The sequence below is a fragment of the Marmota marmota genome, unplaced genomic scaffold, assembly GCF_001458135.2.
Source record: "Marmota marmota marmota unplaced genomic scaffold, marMar, whole genome shotgun sequence".
Taxonomy (NCBI): Eukaryota; Metazoa; Chordata; class Mammalia; order Rodentia; family Sciuridae; genus Marmota; species Marmota marmota.
This window is the reverse complement of record NW_026000000.1, coordinates 11766077-11786772: the sequence shown is the minus strand read 5'-3', so window position 1 is coordinate 11786772 and position 20696 is coordinate 11766077. Positions and strand designations below refer to the sequence as shown.

General features: G+C 49.8%; 1 protein-coding gene across 4 annotated transcripts in view; it reads right to left on the bottom strand.

The window, feature by feature from the left end:
- The window catches only part of Rasgef1a (RasGEF domain family member 1A), a 79431-nt gene that overhangs the window by 10599 nt on the left and 48136 nt on the right, over window positions 1–20696 (bottom strand). For 3 of the 4 annotated variants that reach the window (XM_048807561.1, XM_048807562.1, XM_048807560.1), the window contains one exon: window positions 772–975. In XM_048807561.1, the coding sequence (XP_048663518.1) occupies window positions 772–969 (198 nt within the window). In that variant the 5' untranslated portion in view covers window positions 970–975. Of the gene's footprint in view, window positions 1–771; window positions 976–20551; window positions 20691–20696 lie in introns of those variants that run through there. The other variant, XM_048807559.1, reaches the window with a different exon arrangement.

Here is a 20696-nt window from a genome sequence, read left to right as displayed (position 1 = left end):
GGTAGTGGCCTGACAGGAGGGGAAGCTGAGGTGACTCCAGCACAGCCAATAGGAAGAAGCTGGAGACCAACCATTCTGCCTGCACCTCCTGCAAACTGCATCTGAACAGCCAAAGCCAAGGCGATGACTGCCCTCAGAGGATGAAGGGTCCAGAACAGGCCCTCCCAGAAGATGGATGCTCAGCTCACAAAAGGAAGCATGCAGGCCTACAGACCCACTATTGCTAAGAGACGTCACTCATCAGAGGCGGAAGGAAGCCAGGACAAGGGAATGTTTTCTCAATTCTCAGAATGTACGACACCATATTTAGGTTAAAAGGAAGGATTTGTGTTGATGAAGAACAGCCTTGCCCTTGAGGGCCTGCTGCTCCATATGTTAGGGTCTGCATACCTCAGGGTGGGACTGACATCCTTTGTTCTTGATCATGAGGTTTATGCACAAAATAAGTTTGTCAGCTCAGAGATGGCTTCCAGGAAATGAGCTGGATTACCCTCATCAGGACCTGAGTTCTGGACTTGCTCTTTAAACTCCTCTTCCTCCCCTAGGGGCTGGGTCCTTTGTGTGTTTCTGCTTCCTATGCCTCCAGGGCCATCCTAGCAGCAGCAGAGAAGCCACTGCAGCTTCTTCCAGGCATGAGCTGATGTGTGCAGGTCAAAGGGTGAAGAAGGTACAGGAAGTGGGACTGTCTGGGTCTCCCCCTCCTCCCAGAAGCAGCCTCTCCTGGAACCAGATAATTTCCCTGTAACTTTCCCCAAGACCTCAGGCACTCACATCGGGGTAATAGTCCACCGTGGGGACCAGGTGCTCCATCAAGGCTTCCAGGGACCCAGAAATGAGGCGTCCATCTTGGAAGATGAGGTCCCCAGAGCCACTGCCAGCCCCGCCTCCTCGCTCCCCCATGCCGGGTTGCACCTGTCCACTACAGCTGGGTCCGAGGATGCTGGAGAAGACCACAGATGTCTGGGGCATAGTTTCCTAGGAGAGAAGAATAGGGCCATTAGGCAGCCTGCATGTCTTCAGGGGTATGTGGTGAGAGCCCCAGACGTACCACCCAAGGGGTCGCTTAGCCACCGCACACCTGATAAATGTTTCTTTAGCACCTGCTATGTGCACACGGGGCCTCATCTTGGGATCTGGACACAAAGCCTGCCTCCTAAGGTTATAAGCAGGAGAAGAAGAGAAATTGTGGAGAAAATGCCAGGAGGAAAAATACAGGGAGCCTGTGGTCAAGGCGGCCTGAGGGAAGGTGATGTATGTAAAATGGTGTTGGCCATACAGAAAGGAACATCCTAGGAATGAGACAGTCCAAAGCCCAGTGTGTATGAAGGGGATAAATGGAGACGGTGGTCTGAGACTAGGATGACCACACATACCCCAGGGCCAGCATGAGAAGAAGCCACTCTGAACATAGTTGAGGGAGCCTTCATGGGAGGCATCTGGAAGCCATTTGGGCCAGATTTGCCATAAACAAGAGAGAGCTCCTCAGGTCAGGTAGGAGCAGAAGGACGGGGGCAAGGCCGACCCTGGACACTGTGAAAGGACTGTCTCAGTCCTGGAACATTGGCCATCACAAGATAGAGCATGAAGGCAGGGTCTAAGGAAGGATGTGGGACTTGCTTTGGGACATGTGGAGTCTGACATGCCAATGACATGTAGATACCTGGGCGTTCAGGCATCCTCTTGGCCTCCCTAGGGCTGTCCCCTGTGGCTGCCCTGCTGAGGGCTACAGGGTTTCCACCTAACAGTGCAGCTAGGCTTCTTTTGAAAGTTCTCATGAAGCAGGGGAGACTCTGAAGCCCTCCAGGCCTCAGTCTCTGCATCAGGCAACTGACCAAGTGTAAAAGGATAATGAAGCTTTTGCCGGCCCCGGCCTCTGAGACCCAGGCCTGGAAGTGTGCTCTCCCTCCTGTGGCTGCACACATAGCCTCACCCCTCCCACCCCTGGGAGACAGACGGGCATGAGGCATAGGCAGCTGAGGTCAGGTGGCAGAACTGGACCTTCCTGCCATGGCAGGGGGCACAGACAGCACAAGCATGTGCTTCTGCTCCAGCACTGGCACAAGCACCAAGCCACATAGCCCTCTCCCGGCAGGGTGCTCCTCCTAGGAGTGGTTCCTTGTACTAAGAGGGGTGTTCTTGGGAAAGCAGTGGGAAGGGCTCCATACCCTCCTCTGGCTTCATGCCCCCCTGCACAGTCCATGAGGGCTCAGCCTTGTAGACTAGGGCAAGCCTCAGAGCCATCCTAGCCTCAGTTTTCCCACTATGTCAAGCAAACACTAGCCATGATTACTGCTGCAAGAGGACCACGGGGGCTGCTCTCCAGGGGCTCTACAAGCAGAGGACCACCTCCCTATGACACAGCATACTGCACTGACCCCAGGCTCAGGGCAGCCTCCACTCCAGGATGGGGAGGAGAGCCTGTCTCAGAGTTAGCTTGTTGCAGCAGCAGCAGCACCTTATGCATGTTAGATGAACATTCTCAATGCCCAGCCCTGTCCCCTGTCATATCAGAAGCTCAAAGATAAGCTTGACATTTGTTTTTTAATAAGCCCTCTAGGGACTTGCGTGCTCAAGTCTGAGGATCACTGATATGAGTGAACCCTTCATTTCTCAGATGCTACATCAGGGGCCCAGTGGAAACAGACTCCACTAAGGAAATCCTAGAATTTCCAAGTCTTCCCCAGGTACCTCCATGGATTAAGCCTAGACTACTGACCTATAAGTCCTCACCCCAATTCCTGAGGTCATGAGATGTTGTTTTCCCATGGAAGAGGTAGGAGGTGCTATGATAGGAGAAGGGAATGCCCTAACATGCTGCTAACAAATAGCCCTTGCCAAAGGGAGACCTGCCCCAGTGCTGGGGAGGTTTGCCTGGGAGACCAGGAGAGTCAGCCTGGAGACTCAGCTCATTGTGATTCTGCTGCCAGGGAGGGATTAGATGAGCCTAGTAGGAACAGGTCCCCTTCAAGGACAGGGTCCTGGATGAGGGACCAGCACGAATACCCAAGGCAGGCAAGGTTCAGTGAGGGATTGGTAGAGCCCATAGAGGCCCCGTGGGAGGAAACAAACAGCATTAGCTAACGCTCTCAGTACATAATATGTACCATAAGTGACACTAAGTGCTGGTGTTGAATCATCTCATTTATTTCTCACAATAACACCAACCCACACTGAGAGCATCCAAAGATGAGGACAAGGCACCAAGGGCAAAGTCACACTCCAAATCTCACAGTGAGACACAGAGGACCAGGATTCAGGGCAACTAGCTGCAAAGAGGTGAGTTTCGCCAGGATCCTCAACTCTGGGAATCTTAATGGGTAGAGGGAGCACTAACTACTGCAGAGGTTTGCTGGGAGGATCAAATGAGCCCTCAGTATAAGTCGCACACTGCACTAGCTGGTTATCACTTCCCTAGGATCTAATTCCCATCTGTGAGATTGCTCAGCACCCCTCACAGGCCACAAGGGTGCCAGGACTCAGGAAGCCAACCCTGTGCTGACACTCTAAAACCAAACAGCAGTAGGCACCTGGTCATGGTTAAAATGCACAAATCATTCCAGGCAAGGCCTGCTGGTCAAATCTGCATCTAATTGAGACACACAGGTGACTCGCATGCAGGAAGGATAAAAGGCCACAAACCTATCCCGCTGAGAGTTCCAGCCTCCAATGCCTTCTGCCAGCTAAACCAGGTGCCCTCAACTGTGGTTGCACATCCCAGAGGCTTTTCAAAGCCATTCTGCCCAGCTCCCACCCCAGTGGGTCTGTCTTAACTGGTCTAGTGGGCAACTCAGGTGCTGGCATTTTTCAAGAATTTCCAGGTGCAAATGGGAGGAGTAAGCCCAGGCAGGCCTTCTCCTGCCTCTGCTGCACCTGGCTACAGCCAGACCCATTGCCAGGTTACAGACACTGCAGAGAGCTCAGTGAGACCCAAGGACCAAGCAAAGGGATGGTGAGGATGGAGCTGGCTGGTGTGGGCCACCTTCTTTAGGACCCACCTTCACCTCTGCTCAAGTTAGATGGAGTTGGCCTAGACCAAGCAGCAGCCTAGACCAGCAGAAGGAGTGGGGGGCAAAACAATACCCCTAGATGGATTCCTCTCAACTCCTAGCACCTCCTCCTCTGTTCAGGCAGAAGGGCAAGCACCTTCTAATTATAAACCTAATCAATTCAGAAAAAATGTGCTCACAGAGAGGCGGGTACAAGTGACTCACTCTATCCCAGGGGACAGACCTTGAAAGCTGCCCCCCTCCCACCAGGTGGGCATAAGGGGCAGTTGGACAGGACAGGATGAAGGCTACAGGATGAGAGGCAGAGGCCCTCCCACCAGCTGCGTAGACAACCAGTTTCCATAGCTGGGTTTACCTGGCTCTCTGGGGCACATGGAAGAAGGGGGCCTCTCTGTATGAGAGCTGATGGCTGGTCCCTGAAAGGGGCCATCAGTCAGGTGAGTAGGCCATACCCACTCCCCTGCACAGCCAGAGGTAGCCCTGCAGGGATGAGTGTGGACAGGAAGAGCTGCCTGAAGAGGCTGAGCCCCAGAGGCCCTTTGCTCCCTGCTGGCCTGGGTAACAACATCTGGTTGGCCAGAGGGGAGGTGGGCAAAGCAACGGGGCCTAGGAGCTTCTTGTAGTTACACGTTGTCCTCTCCCCAGATCCTCCCCCTCCCTGTCCACCCCCATCCCATACCACCACTTTGGTGGCCCCAATCCTTGAGGCTTGACCTGAGGTGCCCCATCCAGGATCTCTGCTGTTATTCCCCAGAGTATGACATGGCTTGTGAGGTCTTGCAGCCACTGTTCTATGGGGCTCAAGCCTGCTGCCCCCCATACTGGCCCAGAACAGGTAACACTGCCTTGGGGAGTCCCCATACAGTTGCAGCCCCCAGCCTCTGCCTCTTGCTCCTTTAATGCCCTTGTCTGCACCCTCATGGTGACCATATGATCCATACATGCTTGAGTCCTTTCCTGTGGTTGTATGTCCTGGACCCAGCACTGTGGAAAACAGTCAGAAATGTGGGGTGAAGACACATGTTCTCTGTCTCTGAATCCAAGGGAAAGCTTCTGGGATGCTCTGAGCTTCAGTTTCCTCACCTGTCATTGGGTTTCTTGTCCCACCTCCCTGAAGGGCTGTGTAAGGGTGGAGTGAGAAGATGGCAACCAATGTGGCTGTGTCCTTGGAGTGGACCAGATGTGGTTATATGCCATCCACATCTGTGCCTGCGCTCAATGACACCCAAAAGGCCCAATGTCAGCTACCACTGATTCTAACTTATGCCTTCTGACCTAGAGGTAGCTGTAAGGCCATCAGCCTCCAGCCCCAACTACATGTTCTCACTGAGGCATGAGACAGGTGGACTCATTTTGACCTGTGTGTCCACAACCCAGAAGTCAGGGATGGCATAGGTAACACCTGGAAACTGTTCATACCTAGGGGGACAAACTTATCTACGGAGCATGAGAACCACTAAGAAAATGCCCCCTCTTCACTCCAGATAGACAAAAGCATCACTGAGACTGACTGATGTTGGAACACATCCAGGTTATTTATCGGCTCTGCTTCCCTGCTTCCTGCTCCCCTGGGAGTAGGATTCCATATTTCCCAATGAAGTTTCATACATAAGCTTCATTCATATGTCAGCTCTGATCTCTAGGGAAGGTGGCTCTGGAGAAGCAGCCATCATCTTGCTTCTGTGCCCCTCCAATGTGCAGAACATGCACATGCTGATGGCTCTAGGAGCCCAGGGGTGAGGGATCAGGACCCCCACACTCCAGCTGTTGGTTTGGACAATTACTCCAACTGCATGAGCACTGGCTGATGGTGGCACCTGAACTCACAGTTGCTGTGAGGAGTGCAAGCACAGGGTGTATGAGGGGCCCAGTACAAATGCTCACATGTAGGATGTGCTACAGTACAGAAAGTGAACACTGCTCTCAGGGCTCTGCTCCATCTGGAAGGTGCATTCTGGGACTCTGCCTTAGAACAATGCAGGGAAAAGACCCCCTTTTAAGGGATACAACCACAAACTTTAGTTTCTGAGTATTCACAGCTCCACTACAATTTATATATGCACACATGTGTGCCCTTGCACCTTTTAAGGAACATAATGCACAAGTATAGTGTCAGGGAGCCGGGTTTTAAGAGACTTTCAGAACCTGAAAAAGTTGAGACAGTAAGAAGAGAGATCATGGGTGGCCCAGTGCCATAAGTCACTCTGGGAGAGAGAGACAAGAGGATTTGGGGAAGATTTTGCAAAGAAGTATGTACAGAGTTCCCTTTTATAGCCTCTTCAAGGGACTTCAGAGATTTTACTGCCTCACACTGCTCCAAAGCTTTCTCATGTGTTCCATGCCAGAGGCAGCAGAAGTAGAGGAATATCTGCTTTTGGCCAAGAGCCAGACAAGTGCCCAAGAGACTATACACCTTTTGTGAGTTGGGATACAGTCCTTACTTACTCTCACAAACTCCAGTTGTCCCAGAGACAGGCTCAGAGACCCTGTCACCCAGGCTCTTGGTCCCAAGAGCTGCAGCTGCAATAGAGACAGACCCAGAGGGTCTAAGCAGAGCTGCTGGACTTCCTGCAGCAGAGCCAACGGGGTTTGGCATCTTGCACTTGTCCAGTTCTGGTTCATGGCTACATCCTTTCCTAGTCTTATGTGCTCTTCCTGCCTCCTGTACAAAGGATGCCCAGAGGATGAAAGCCCAACAAGATCCAGGATGTGGGGGAGGCCCTATACCACCCAGTGGTCTCAGAAAAGATACTCCCATAGCTAAAGTTGTAGCAAACAATTTACTCAGATATCCTTGGGTAAGAAATATAAATGATGTTGGCTCTAAAGGAGTATCCAATCACAGCACTGTCCATGTACAGGGTTATCTCTCCTCACACCTGTCCTGGGAGTCCTGTGCACCTACACCCCTCCCAGGAGATTCCCTAGTACTCTCAAGAGACATGCCCCCATCTCTCTGCTGTTAGCCTCCATCTTGATGCCTAAGTCTCTGGGAAAGATGTTGGTGTGAAGGGGAGGGCAGGAAAGGTGGCCACACTGGACAGGGGCCTCATCCTTTAGAAGTCACATGGGGAAAACCACAGCCTTTCCCACTCATTGGTTCTCTCAGGTCTTCAGGCTTTGAAGGTCCAGCTACCTACTTACTTTTAACACCAAATCTACTTTCCTAGGACATCCTAGGAAAGGAAAGGAAGCATTCACCTCCTAATACACCCAGCCCTGGGATGTCTACATGAAGCATCCTGATCAGTTCCAGAAGGACTAAGGGAGAAATATTGGAAGGTAGATCTAGGAGGTAATGGGCCAGCCCCAAACACATTAAACCTCATCCAGTGGGGAATGGGAACAACAGCCTAAGGAAGGGTGTTTCTTATACAACTGGACAGGAACAGGGTCAGGCCTCCTCTATTCAACTCTCAAGAGGGAGCTGTCTGGGGCCTGTTCCCAGCACACATTCAGAATTCTGTAAGCCCTTTCCAGATTCTAAAATCTGCAGTTTTGGAAATTTTCTGATATATGTCAAGCAGCTTTTAACTAACATTGTACTTTAAATTTCCATCATCAGGAGTTAGTCAAGCTATGTACTGGGCTTTACAAAACTCATCTCACATAAATGCAATTCTCCTATAACCCAGAGATTCCCATTTCTCTGATGAGAATATCAGCTCATGAGATCTGCATCAGGCTGCTCAGGCAGGCAGCAATGTGCAGGTCTGCCTAGGCTTGCCTGCCCCAAAGCCCTGTGTTTTCTTGGACAGAGACCCTGTCACCCAGGCTCTTGGTCCCAAGAGCCTGTTGGTTTGGGCAATTACTCCAACTGCATGAGCACTGCATGAGCACTCCCTAACATTGCCCATAAATGTTTCTGGCAGGGACAGGACCCATCTGAGCTTGAGATGACAGCTAGACCTTTGCCAGGATACAGAGGCAAAGGCACATTCCCACCACATTCTGCATGATTCCAGGGACTTCTAGGCTCCCAGAAGCTTATCTGTGACCCCAAGTAAAGTAACCCAGCTTCCTGGAAAAATGGAACAAAAATGGCCCTTAGGGCCCATTTTGCATGAGGGTTCTGCAAGGAGGTAGAGGAGGGGCCTGAGGCAGCCCCTGCCTCTGCCAGGCTTGGCAGTGGGGGATTCTTTCTGAGGCAGCATGGGGGCTTCTATTTTTTAACCTACTCAACAAAAAACCAAGACTATTTTTAGCTCAGCAATCTGCAGGGCATCACAATTAGCAACTGAAAATTACACATCCTGCCAGTCTCCCCTCTGCTGGCTAGGGAGGAGGTGGGGGAGAGAAAGTGCTCCTGGAGGGAGCTGGGTGCCAACCCTGTGTCCCCACCCTGGTGGGTCACAAAACCAAGACAGCATGCTCAGAGGCTTCTTTTAGGTCCATGTTGGCCACTTGGACCTGGCCAAGAGACACATGAGCCAGCTCTATCACAGGGACACTACCAAAAGGACCTAATTGCCCTTCTAGTGTTGTCTAATTCCCTGAAATTGTTTGCACAGAAGTGGCTTCACACAGTCCTTACTCCTCATTCATTCATTCAGAAATGTTAACAAGGACCAGCCTAGCCACTAGAAATCCAAATGAAGGAAAATTCATTGCTCTCTGGCCCTACAAATCACCCATTGGAACAGGTAAGTCTGGCACAGGATGACCACATAGATAAAGGTTAAAGGAGGGTCAGTGCTCTGGTCAGAGGAAGAAGCAGGTGGTCAGAAGATTAGATGAAGGAAGGCAGTAACCTTAACCTTACCCATCAAGGAGGCTTACCTTGCTGTAGAGGTGAGCTTTGAGCAAAGACTTGAAGGAGAATTCTGGATAAAGAAGAGCCTAGCTATTAGAGGAAAGACTGTATGAGCCTTCACACAGTAGCTGTCTAGGAAGTCTTCCCAGAGCACATCCTGGCTGGCTCACTCACTCCAAAACAAGTTTTTATCAGTTTTCTATGCCCATGACATCCTAAATGTGGATCTGTGGAGGTGTCCAGGTCATGGCCTCCAGCAGTGCAGGACTTCCCCTAACCCTGACTAGAACCAGGTCACAGGTGGCCTCCACCACCAGCACATGCCACCGCAAAGTGGCAGGTCCTGCTCATCACCTGCCTAACTACGCCCAGCCCTGCATTGGTCTAGGGTGGATCCAGACATGGAGGGTAAGTTCCCAGTCCCTGGAGAATCTCCTTGGGACAGGTGGTTCCTGATCCCCTTGGCAGTGAACAATCTCAGGGAGGGGAATTGGCTGGAGCTGGAGGTGTCAGGGACTCACTTCACACAGGGGGCTTCTAAGCCAGGTAGTTGCAATTCAGGCTAAATTGGTAAATGAAATTCTTGTTTAAATGAAGGAGGGAGTAGGTGGGGAGGGCACACAATTAATTCCTATGTAAATGCAAATCTCTAGGTAATCTTTAGTGAGTCAGAGGATTTGCCTCAGATGATTAGAGGGGCGGAATCGGACCCAGGGGTGCTTAACCACTGAGCCACATCCCCAATCTTTTTTATATTTTGAGACAGGGTCTTGCTAAGATGTGGAGGCTGGTTTTGAACTTGTGATCCTCCTGCCTCAGCCTCCCCGCCGCTGGGATTACAGGCATTTGCCACTGCACCCAGAGAATCAGATGATTTTGACCCACTCCTTGGATGGGAGACAGTTCTAGTCACTTCACGCATCCCAGAGGGAGAGGTGAAAGGTCAGGTGTTCTGGTTTGGGAAGAGGTTCACTGGCCCTGGGGACAGAGTGTGCAGGAGGCCAGCTCTAAGGACTTCCTCCCTTCCTTGCAGCAGGAGGCATCATACTTCCTCTCTCCCTAGCCTCAGTGTCCTGGTAACAGGTCAGATGGCAGAAACCCTTTGCCCATCACCTCCCTTATCCTTCCCCATCCTCTCCTGCTCCCTAACTGGGTTCAAAGACCAGAAAATTCAGGGAAAGGAAGCAGCTGGCCATGGACAGGACACTTCCCCACAGTCATTGAGCTCCCACCTTCATAAAGGGCAATTTGACATTCCAGCTAGCAGAGGTGCAGGCTGGAAAAGAAAGCACCCTTCCCCCTGGGGCACAACCCATATCCCCCTCTTCTGACCTCCTATGGCTCTGTCTTCTCTAACACCCCTGTCATCACAATTTCACTATTTCAGCGTGCCTTAATCCACACCCCTCCCCCTACTCCCTGCCCCACCTTCCCAGAGGCTGCAGTCTCCATCCTCATCTGGAGCCAGGAGCCTGCACCCAAGTCCTAAATGAAGAACACAAGGTGACTTGTCAGTAACCCAGTCTCTCTGGGCATCACCTGCACGGTACTCATTGTGAGCACCACCTTGTGCGAGAGTCTTCAGCTTAATTCTGCCTCATTTATAAACACTACAGTGGGTGCAAGAGGGATGTGGAGCCAGGACCCTAGAAGTCCAAACCTGTTATGACCCATCACTCTCAAGTGGTGGTTTCTGGACCCCAAGCCTAAGGCCATCCATCACGTTTCTTCACCCCAGGGCTGGAAGACACTCCCCTAATGGTCCAATCTACACCCAGACTCTCCTGCCTCAGGAACTACAGGAAACTGCCCCCAGGCCTGTCTACTCTTCCCAAACCTAAGCTCCCAAATCTCCCTAACTTTGAACTGAAATGTATCTCCTTTCCACAGAGTCCTGGTTCTGTCTTCTTGGGCCTCATCTGATGGATATGCAGAATCCAGCTGCAGGCACAGGTTGGCCCTGAGATAGTTGGGAGGCTAGCCTATCCCACCCATTTGTGGGCCAGCACCCTCTTCTTTAAGACATCATCTCCAGCACCTGCTCACCAGCTGACAGTGAGCACAAACCAAAACCAATGAAGCTCAGGATAGCCTTAGTAGCTGGTGGGTTTCTTTTTTTCTTATTTTTTTTTTTGGTACCAGGATTGAACCCAGGGGCACTTAACCACTAAGCCACATCCCCATCCCTTTTTATTTTTTTTATTTTGAGACAGGGTCTCGCTAAGTTGCTGAGGCTGCCTTGAACTTGTGATCCTCCTGCTTCAGCCTCCCAAGTTACTGGGATTACAGGCATGCACCACCATGCTCAGCACCTGGTGGTTTTTGATAGCAGCAGAACTGCAGAACATTTCTGATGGGCACCTGATCTACGGGTTGCCTAGCTGCTGTTCTAAACACAGATAATAAGAGGGGGTGTTTCCCTCTCTCTGGTCCCACCTCTGGGTCCCCTCTCATACCCACCATTCCTAGGACAGCCTACCCAGGTCCCCCTCTGTCGACCAAGAAACAAAGAGAGAATCTGCCTCCTACTTCTATGCAGCTTGATTCCTCGACCTGTTTGCACTGCCCTATCCCAGGCTTGTGGCATTCAGAGCTGGTTCTGGTCTAGGGTGGGCTGAAAGGTATGGGGTGATATATCTCTTTTGCCAACATGTCTCTTTTTTATTTTTTATTTTAGTTGTAGATGGACACAATATCTTTATTTTATTTGTATGTGGTGCTAAGGACTGAACCCAGTGCATCACACGTGTGAGGTGAGCACTCTACCACTGAGCTACAACCCTAGCCCCAACAGGTCTCTTAAGTTCTTACCCGCTTGTCCCTCTGAACCCCTGTGGCCTCTGCAGAAGGGAAGAGCAAGCCTGGCCCCATCCCTGGAATAGGGCCTAGGGAGCTCCTGCAGCACCCAAGTCCCATCCTCCTAGCCCAGTGGCCATCAAATGGACAGAGGGTGAGGGGAAAGACATTGCTTTTCACATAATTCAAGCTTCAAGAAGTCATATTCACCAATGCTGCAAAGAAGGGCAGTATTTACCTTTGTGCACCTTTGGGGCTGGCCCAGGCAGTCCTGAGGCCTGACACAGGGCTGCAGGCCATGCTCCAGCAAGGAGGCGGCTGCCATGGGAACCAGAGTGCCAGCCGCAGTACCTCACCAGGCGCCTTCTCCACAAAGGCCCAGGCTTAGGAGCAATGCTGATAATTAAAGCTTTGTTACAGACCCATGATTCATTTTTTTTTCTGAATTCTTTTCTATTACCAAATACTATTTGAATTGACTGAAGGAATCTTGCCATCTCCTCTTCACACTCCTAAATACAAATTCTGCCAAGTCTGGGTTTTTTCCTCATTCTTTTTTCCTCCTCCTTTTTCCCTTTTTGGCCAGTCAGCTTCTTCTGGTAGCTGCTCAGGAGACAGAATGTCATTGTCCACCAATAACTGCCCCACTATTGAGATTCAAGAAGCCCAGAGATGGAGCAGGTGGGATTTCAGAGAATCCCTGCCCTTTCTAGCAGGCTTGCCTCCTTGCCTCCCACTTGGCTGCTCCAGGACCAGGGCAGGGCTGGGGCCTCCTCATGCTCCCACCTCTGGCCTCACTCCCTCTTGACTGACTCCTTGGAACTCAACTCGGATTACTGAGAGCCTCCTACACTTGGGGACAGCTCTAGGATTCCAAGAGGCCAAGCTGGGTACAGGCTTGGACACAAAGCAAACCAAGATCATCTTGGAATCCAGTTTTGTCATTACTAGGAGTCCGCTTAGGGTGCCACAGAGAAAGGAAGGTAGGTATACACCCTCACCCCAACTGGAGTTGCCCCTGGAGTTGCCCCTTCCTAGACGGGGCATCCAATGAAGACTTCTGGGACAGGATGTCCTGCTGCTAATCAAAGCCCAGCACACTGGCCAGGGTTCCCACCTGGCTCCAACAGAAAGACACCCCATGTCTTGGGTCAGGCTGAGAGCCAGACAAGGATCAACATGGCTACAAGACAGAGGGACAATAAGCTGCCTGGGTCAGAGCTAAGGGCCCCAGAGAGGCTTGTCGGAGGGATGGATGGGTGAAGTAGGCCTTTCCAGGAGTGAGCAGCTCATATATGGGTGCTGGGATATAGAAAAAAGAATGGACAGTTCTTTTATTTTTAAATGACATCTAATTATACCAAGAAAAGATTTTTCATTTGTGCTTAAAAACAATAAAAATCAATTTCCTTTGCTTGAATTGGCATCCTCCTGGCAGACACCCACAGCAGTCCTCCTGAGATTCTGAATGCTATAGAAGCAGGGAGCTCTGTGTTTGTCAAAGGGCAGGGTATGGCACAGAGGGGCATCCAGCTCCTACTGGGCTAGGAAAGCCATGGCCTTGTCCACTAGCTGCAGACTCTGGAACAGGACAGGACACTTCCTGATACTTCCTACCACATGCTCTGTGGGTAATAGCTCTGGGAGGTCCAGCGGTATCATCACCTCTGTTCCTCCACACTGCAAAATGGGGATCTGGCCAGGGCCTGAGAGGCCTGAGGCTGAGCAGTTGGATATTTGTCTCTCCATGAAACTGACCAGGAGACTTACAGCCACTGAGTTACACTGGCAGAGGGCTTTTCCAGTGCTAGAGCATCCCACTCTTTCCCAGGAGGGCACTGCTATCCACCTGCCAGACAAGGTATAGGCATGTGGGCTGAGGATAGTGCAGAACCCAGGAAGCTAGCCCAGGTTTTCTATCTGCAGGCTGGGACTTCCTGCCAGTGTTGACCAGACACAGAGAGACTGCGATACTAGGATTTATAATAAGATATAGATCTAAGTATCTATATATATGGATCAATCTATCTAGTCATCACCCCATTTCCTGATGCACAGTTCCCCAACCCTTAGAATCTCCAAAGTGATGTATCTTTCTATATGCTAAGGTGATTTCTATATGAGGGTTCCAGAGTAGCTTCAGGATGAGGCTGGTTGTCAGGGAAACCAATCACATGATTAGAAGTTAGAACTTTCAGTCCCACCCCACCCCAACCCCAACCTTGGAGGAAGGAAGAGGGGCTACAGGTTGAGTTGATCATCAGTGGCTAATAATGCAATTAATCATGTCTATGTAATGACAGCTCCATAAAACCCCAAAATGACTGGACTGGGAGAGCTTCTAGACAGCTGAACAGATGGAGATTCCTGGAGAGTGGCATGCCAAGCAAAGTCGTGGACGCTCCACACCCCTTCCCTCATGCCTTGTCCCGTACATCTCTTCCATCTGATATCCATTTGTATCCTTTATAATAACGTGTTTCCTTGAATTTTATGAGCTGCTCTAGCAAACTAATCAAAGCAGAGAAGAAAAGGTCATGGGAACCCTGATTTATCCTGTCAGAAGCATAAGTCACAACCTGGGGTTTTTTGATTAGCATCAGAATAAGGAGCAGTCTTGGGTACTAAGTTCTTAACCTGTGGGATAGCTGGTGTCTGCTGGAGAATCGGGTGTCAGAAATGCTATGTTGAGTGACTGAGAGTAGAGAATAGGAGAATATCTCTATTAGAGGCAAACTCCAGAGAACACAAAGCTGTACCCAGGAAATGCCATCCATATACACCTCCTCGTGGGCAAGAAAGACTGGCAGAACAACAACCAGAACTTGCTAGAATTTCCAACAAGGAATGGATGCCCAACTAATGAAAATCTTGTAATACATGTTCTTGGGATGAGCATTCAGAAATGTGAGGAGCCACCCATGAAATACAGAGCCAGAGGAACAGAAAGGCACATTCGTTCTACTGTTCAGAGTTTTTATCTACATTGTCAGATGTCATACCACCAGTGAAGCCAAATGCAGTCCCTAAACCTGCCCAGCCTGGTGGTACACTCCTATAATCCTAGCTACTCAGGAAGCTTAGGCAGGAGGATCAAGCAACTTAGTCTCAGCAACTTAGCAAGACCCTTTGACAAAATAAAATAATGATTTTTAAAACTGGGGATATAATTAAGGAGTAGAATGCTCTTCATAGTATGAATGAGGCCCTCAATTTCCTATACCAAAAAAAGAGAGAGAGGAAATCCCCAAATCAAAATGTCAGGTGACAGAATGATAGGAACATAACATAACACAGCTGCATATTAATAAGCAAAACAATGAGCCAAAACATACACCTACTTGATTGAAAAACTTTTCTAAGTAATGTTTTGGTTAAAGAATCAATGCAAACTCCAATTACAAACAAAAGAAAAAATAAACCTTAAAGGAAACTCCACACCAAGTGGTAAGGATTATTCAGCCAAAGCTGTACTCAAAAGAAAAACTCATAGACTTCAATACATTATAAGACTAAGCACTTGATTCAAAAATCAAAAGAGAGCTTCTAAACAAAACAGACTTACAGCAAACTAGAGTAAAGAATTTCTAAAAGGTAAACAAGTGGTTTTAATCAAAGAAAGAAAGTAGTACTGCTTATTAAATTCAAGAGCCTGATTCTTTGAAAACACAAAAAGATAAATCCCTGGCAGTTCTTATCAACAAAAGGAAGGGAGGGAAAGAGGGAGGAAATGCAAAAATACATTGGGCATAAAAAGAAGAAATAAGGATATGGAAAACAAGCTTTAAAAAATCAATTAGTTAATCTAAATTATCTGAAAGCTCTTTGAACTGGGATATTTCTAGAAAATATAAACAACATAGCCCGGGCGGGCTTTGTGGCCAGGGAGACTGGGGCAAGAGGATATGAGTTCAAAGTCAGCCTCAGAAACTTAGTGAGGCTCTAAGCAACTCAGTGAGACCCTGTCTCTAAATAAAATACAAAAAAGGGCTGGGGATGTGGCTCAGTGGTTATGTGCCCCTGGATTCAATCCCTGGAGAAAGAACGAAAGAAAAGGGGTGGGGGGAGAAAACATAAATAATCAAAATAGACTAAACATGTTTAGAACAAACCCCCCCACCGCGCGCCAAAAAAATAAAAATAAAAATAACCACAGTACAAATTAAGTTGACAGCCAACTAAACCTCAGGGAAATAGAAAAGCAAGCTGTGGCTGAGATAGTTCCTAAAAATGAATTATTTCAGGCCTTTGAGAGTAAAATAACTTTATATGATATTCAAACTATTTCAGCTACACAATTCACATTGAAAATTTTTCCTATTCATTTTATGAAGTTAACATAACATGATTTATAAATGTGACAAATATGTCTCCTAATAGGAAATACATATACATTCTTACCAATGAATATATATGAAAAATAACCTAAGAAACAGGAACATATCAGTAAAATGAACTCAGAAGCATTTTTAAGCACAATAGAGACTGCCCCAGTGGGATTTTTTTTCCACGAACAAAAGGATGATTTAGCTCAGAAAAGCTAAACAAGTCAACACATTAAAAGGTCCAAGGAGGAAAGACATTTGATGATTTTGCTAAATTCAGAAAAGCCCTTGGTGAAACTGAATATCCATTCTTGATGTATATGCTTGGCAATTAATATGGGAGTAGGGCATACTGTGCATGATGAAGAATATCTATGGGCACTATAGGGCCTATTTCAGACACAGAAAAACTTTCAAATCTTTCTCATTACACTGAAGATCAAACCAAGGACAACTGCTGTTACTTAGTATTAATTTGCATCTTTTGGAAAACATAATAAGAAAATAAATAAAAGACACCTTATTTATGAAGAGGTGGAATGTTCCTTATAATATGATTAATTTCCTTTGTTTTTTGGGAACTCAAACTAAAAATCTATTCAAACTAACAAGAGTTCAATAATCAATCAGCTAACATATATATTTTTTAAATCAAGGAATGACCTCTCTCTCTCCTCTCAGGTGCCCCAAACAGGGGCATGTGGAGCAGGTACTAGGAAGTTCACTCCAGCAACAATGGATAGAAGATGTAGATGTGTGTGTGTGTGTGTGTGAGAGAGAGAGAGAGAGAATGTGTGTTTGTGTGTGAGTATAACTGTGTGAATGTGTGAATGTGTCTGAATGTGTCTGGGTATGCATGTGTGTCTCTGTGTCTGATTATGTATCTGAGTTTGTGTATCTGTGTCTGTATTTGTGCCTATGTGTCTGCATGTATCTACTTGTCTGTGTATACATCTTGTGTCTGTGTGTGTCTAAGTATGTACCTCTGTGTATATGAATGTCTATGTGTATGACTATGTGTATCCGAGTGTGTGTGTATCTTTGTGTAAGTACATCTTATGTCTGTGTGTCTCTTTGGACCTCCCACTGCCATCACCCTGGGACACTGGCCCACTGACATCACTCCAGGACATGCTATGCCCAGTGGGTCTGCTCTGCCAACCAGGTCAGCTATGCTGAAGCCTTGGCCACACATAGGTAAACCTGCACCACACCTCACCCTGGGCCAGGCACTGGTTTCCAGCCTTCTCCTGGAATGGGCTCATCCCTCTTCTCAGGATGTCTGTTGTATGTTGTGATGCAGAAGGTAAGGAGGGAGGAGGAGCAAGGATTCTCCTGCTTCAGGGATTGCTGCTATGACTTGAGTCTCAGGAACCTTTCTCATCTAATATCTGTCACTGAAAGAGCAAAGCTGAAAGGGTTCACAGACACCTCATACCGGTGACCTAGCTCCCACAGATTTTGCTCTGGCCACGGAAGTTCTCTGACTCACACTCACCAGCCCCAGGACAGGGGTGGCTCACAGGGCAGCCACACTGACATTTGGGAAATGCCAGAGGCTGGGCCCAGCCAGGAAGGCACGGGACAGCGGGGGCGGGGTTGTTCCACTGGACAGTGGGTATGCCGGCAGGCCAGGACTTCAGGGCCTGCAGAGTTCCTGGCTGCCTTCCCCTTCCCAAGACCCGATGTCATCCTCATACCCCAACTGACTCCAGGTTCAACTGGGAGCCCCGGAGGGTGCTGAAACCTGTCTGCCTCTGAGCCCTCCCTGCCGTGTCTGGAACCCATAAGGACCCAGAAGCAGCCTGGAATGGGAATTAGGTCTGACCCCTGACTTCCTGGCTGACCTCAGGCAAGTCACAACCCCTCTGAGCCTCAGTTTCCCATATGTAAAACATGGAGGCAGGACTAGCCACTCTGTACAAGCCATTTACAACTCTCCTATTAGTTCCTTCCTTCCCTCACTTATGCAGTCAACAAACATCCACTGAAGCCTCCCAGTCTATGCCACATAAGACTGAACAGAAGAGCCCGTGTTCCTTCACATCTGCCAGACAGACAAGTCTTCACATCACATCACAGCAGGATCTCCTTGGCATTAAGAGTCTCTGCTGGGTGGCGTGGAGGCACAGGGGTAGGGAATGAACTGTGAAGGGGAAAGTCAGGGAGGGCTTCCTGGAAGAGGTGATTTTGAGGTGGGCTTCCAAATATAACCAGGGGAGTTTCCAGTGGATTAAGGGAAGGAAGAACAGGGAGACATAACAATTTGGTCTTCTGACAGACTCAACTTTCCCGTGGTCACTCTCCAACAGCTCCCCTGGAAGGCCACACCCAAGTTGCCCAAAAGTGTGGGCAGTGCAGGCAGCTTCCATAGGCAGGCCAGCTCTCCCTTCCCATGAGGATATGATTCTTCCCCCAGGCAGACTTCCTGACTACCCCTCCCTGCCCATGGACGCTGCCACTGTGGGCTCGGGGTGTGTAATGCTGTGGATTGTAATGTTCCACTGCTCTCTGTGCCCAGGCAGAGCTAGAACCTAGAAAGCACATTCAGGGGGCCATTGTCATTAGATGCTATGGCTCCCCTCTCCTTCTCGGTCCTGGGGGCCCAACTCCCCAGGGACAGAATTCTCACCCTGCCTCTCCTGGGGAGCTCACTCAGAAAGGGGCCCAAGCAGTCAGGCCCCACCAGGTGGGGCCCAGGAAAGCACTATCTGAGACAGCTGGCGCACACTGCCTATGGCCTGGAGGTGGCAAGGAGCCTGCAGGATGGAATACACCTGGCTCCAAAGTAGCAAATCCAGCCCAGACCTCCCCTGACTGCCTACCCCTGCCAGGCAAAACCTCATATCAACGCGTCCCCTGTTCACTGCCTGCCTCTGTAGTACCTGCTACACCCTTGCCACCTCTGCCAGTGGCAATAATCTTCTCCCTGGGGCCAGCCCAACTCCTTCCATCTCCAGTGCCATACCCAGCCAACTGCAAGGCCTCTGGCTTTCCTTTAAATGTGTCAGAATCTTCTTCCCTCCTCTGCTACCTCCAAAGTCCTCTGAGTCCCTGATTTGTCCCCTTTTCCACTGTAATCGCCAACTGCTATCCCCAGCCCATGCACACAGCTGGCTGCTGTTCCTCCCTGTTAAGTTCTTATGGACATATCACACCTCTGAGGCCTCCCAGGGCCATCCTACCTAAGGTATAAACACCATCCCACAAGGGTGATCAGCACTCTGGGTACCAAGTATCAGACCCCTGCTTGCCAAGGTGAACAAGGCTGTCATGACTAGTCCCAGATGGGACTGTGTGAGCCCTCTAGCTCTCAAGCATTGAGTCAAGTGACCTGTCACTCTGGACTGAGTCATTTAAATGACACTGAGGGCTCTCTCTGGTTCCTGCCATGAGACTCTGTCATCTGGTCCCTAAGTGAGGCCCATGTGGGACAGGACTCAGTCAATTCTCAACAGGCATTACATGAATGAAAACTACACTGTGTCATTATAAGCTACTGGACTTGGGGGGTTGCTTTATTACTACAGAATAATCCAAACTATTCTGACTGATGTACTTTGGGTATATTTTATTCCTCTTTCCCATTTCACTTTTTGCCTTTAGCTCTTAATCACATAACATTTCCTGAATTTTACTTACTGATTGTTCTTTTTTCCCTGGGTGAGCCACGTGAGGACAAGGACTTTGGTGTGCTTGGTCCCTGCTGAACTGCAGGACCTGCACACAGCAGGTGCTCAATAAATGCATGTAGGTAAATGAGTGAATGAAAGGAAAAATGAGTCCTGCTGGCCACTGCAACTGGGCCTGTCTTCTCTCTGCACTGGGCCTCTGCTAGCAGTCTGAGCAGAACTGTTCCATGCTTAGAAAGCTGGGGACAGCAAAGCTGCACCTGAGTCACACTGCCCAGCATGGTTCAAAGCTGGAGAAATTCAACAGTGCTCCATGCTCAGGAATAAGGCCAGGACCTTTCTCAGCTTCCTCCCTGCAGGGCTCCTCACTCTGGAGCATGGTCCTTGAAAACCCACTGCTGGGCTCCATTCTTTAAATACATCTGCCTTGACAGGGAGGGGAAGGTGGACTCCTGCAAGCACCACCCTGCCCTCACAACCGCCTCTCCCTTGCTCTCACTCTCACTCACACATCCCATATATAAAACACGCCCTCACTCTCGCCCACACATCACACATACACGCATACACACCTCCCACGTGCCCACTTCATCACAGACCACCCCCTCTCCAGGCACCTCCTCCTTGGGCCAAACAGGTGGTTCTGGGGCCCCTCGATTCCGGGAAAGGATCCAGAGTCGTCCCAACTCCTCGCGAACCTGACAGTGCCTGCGCTGAGCAGCCCCTCACCATCACCTGTTTCCCTCCCAGCTTTGCCGACGCTGCTCTAGCATGGGCAGTCATCAGCATCAGCAGGCAAAGCCAGGAAAGCAGCGGCAGCCTGGGCGCGGCCCGCCGAGCGGCAAGTGCCCCAGTGGAGACACCTAGAGAGAGTGGTTCTCCAGCCCTGTCAAAGACAGGTGCTCGGCTTCCCGAGCTTAGTGGCGCAGGAACCCCAGCGCGCAGTCCTGCGGTAGAAAAGGCGCTGCCCTGCGAGCGCGCTCAGGACCACGCCTCCCTGCCCTGCCGCCCTCCGCCTGCCACAAGCCGCAGCCCTACCTGGGGTTCCAGAAACATCCTGGCTGCCTGCTCCAGGTATTGTCCCCGACCCGGCAGGCGTCGGACTGCTGGAGACTCTTCTCCCGGCAGCTTGGAGCCCGCCTCCCGCCCCCCAGCTGGTGGACTTCCCCACGCCCTCAAAGCC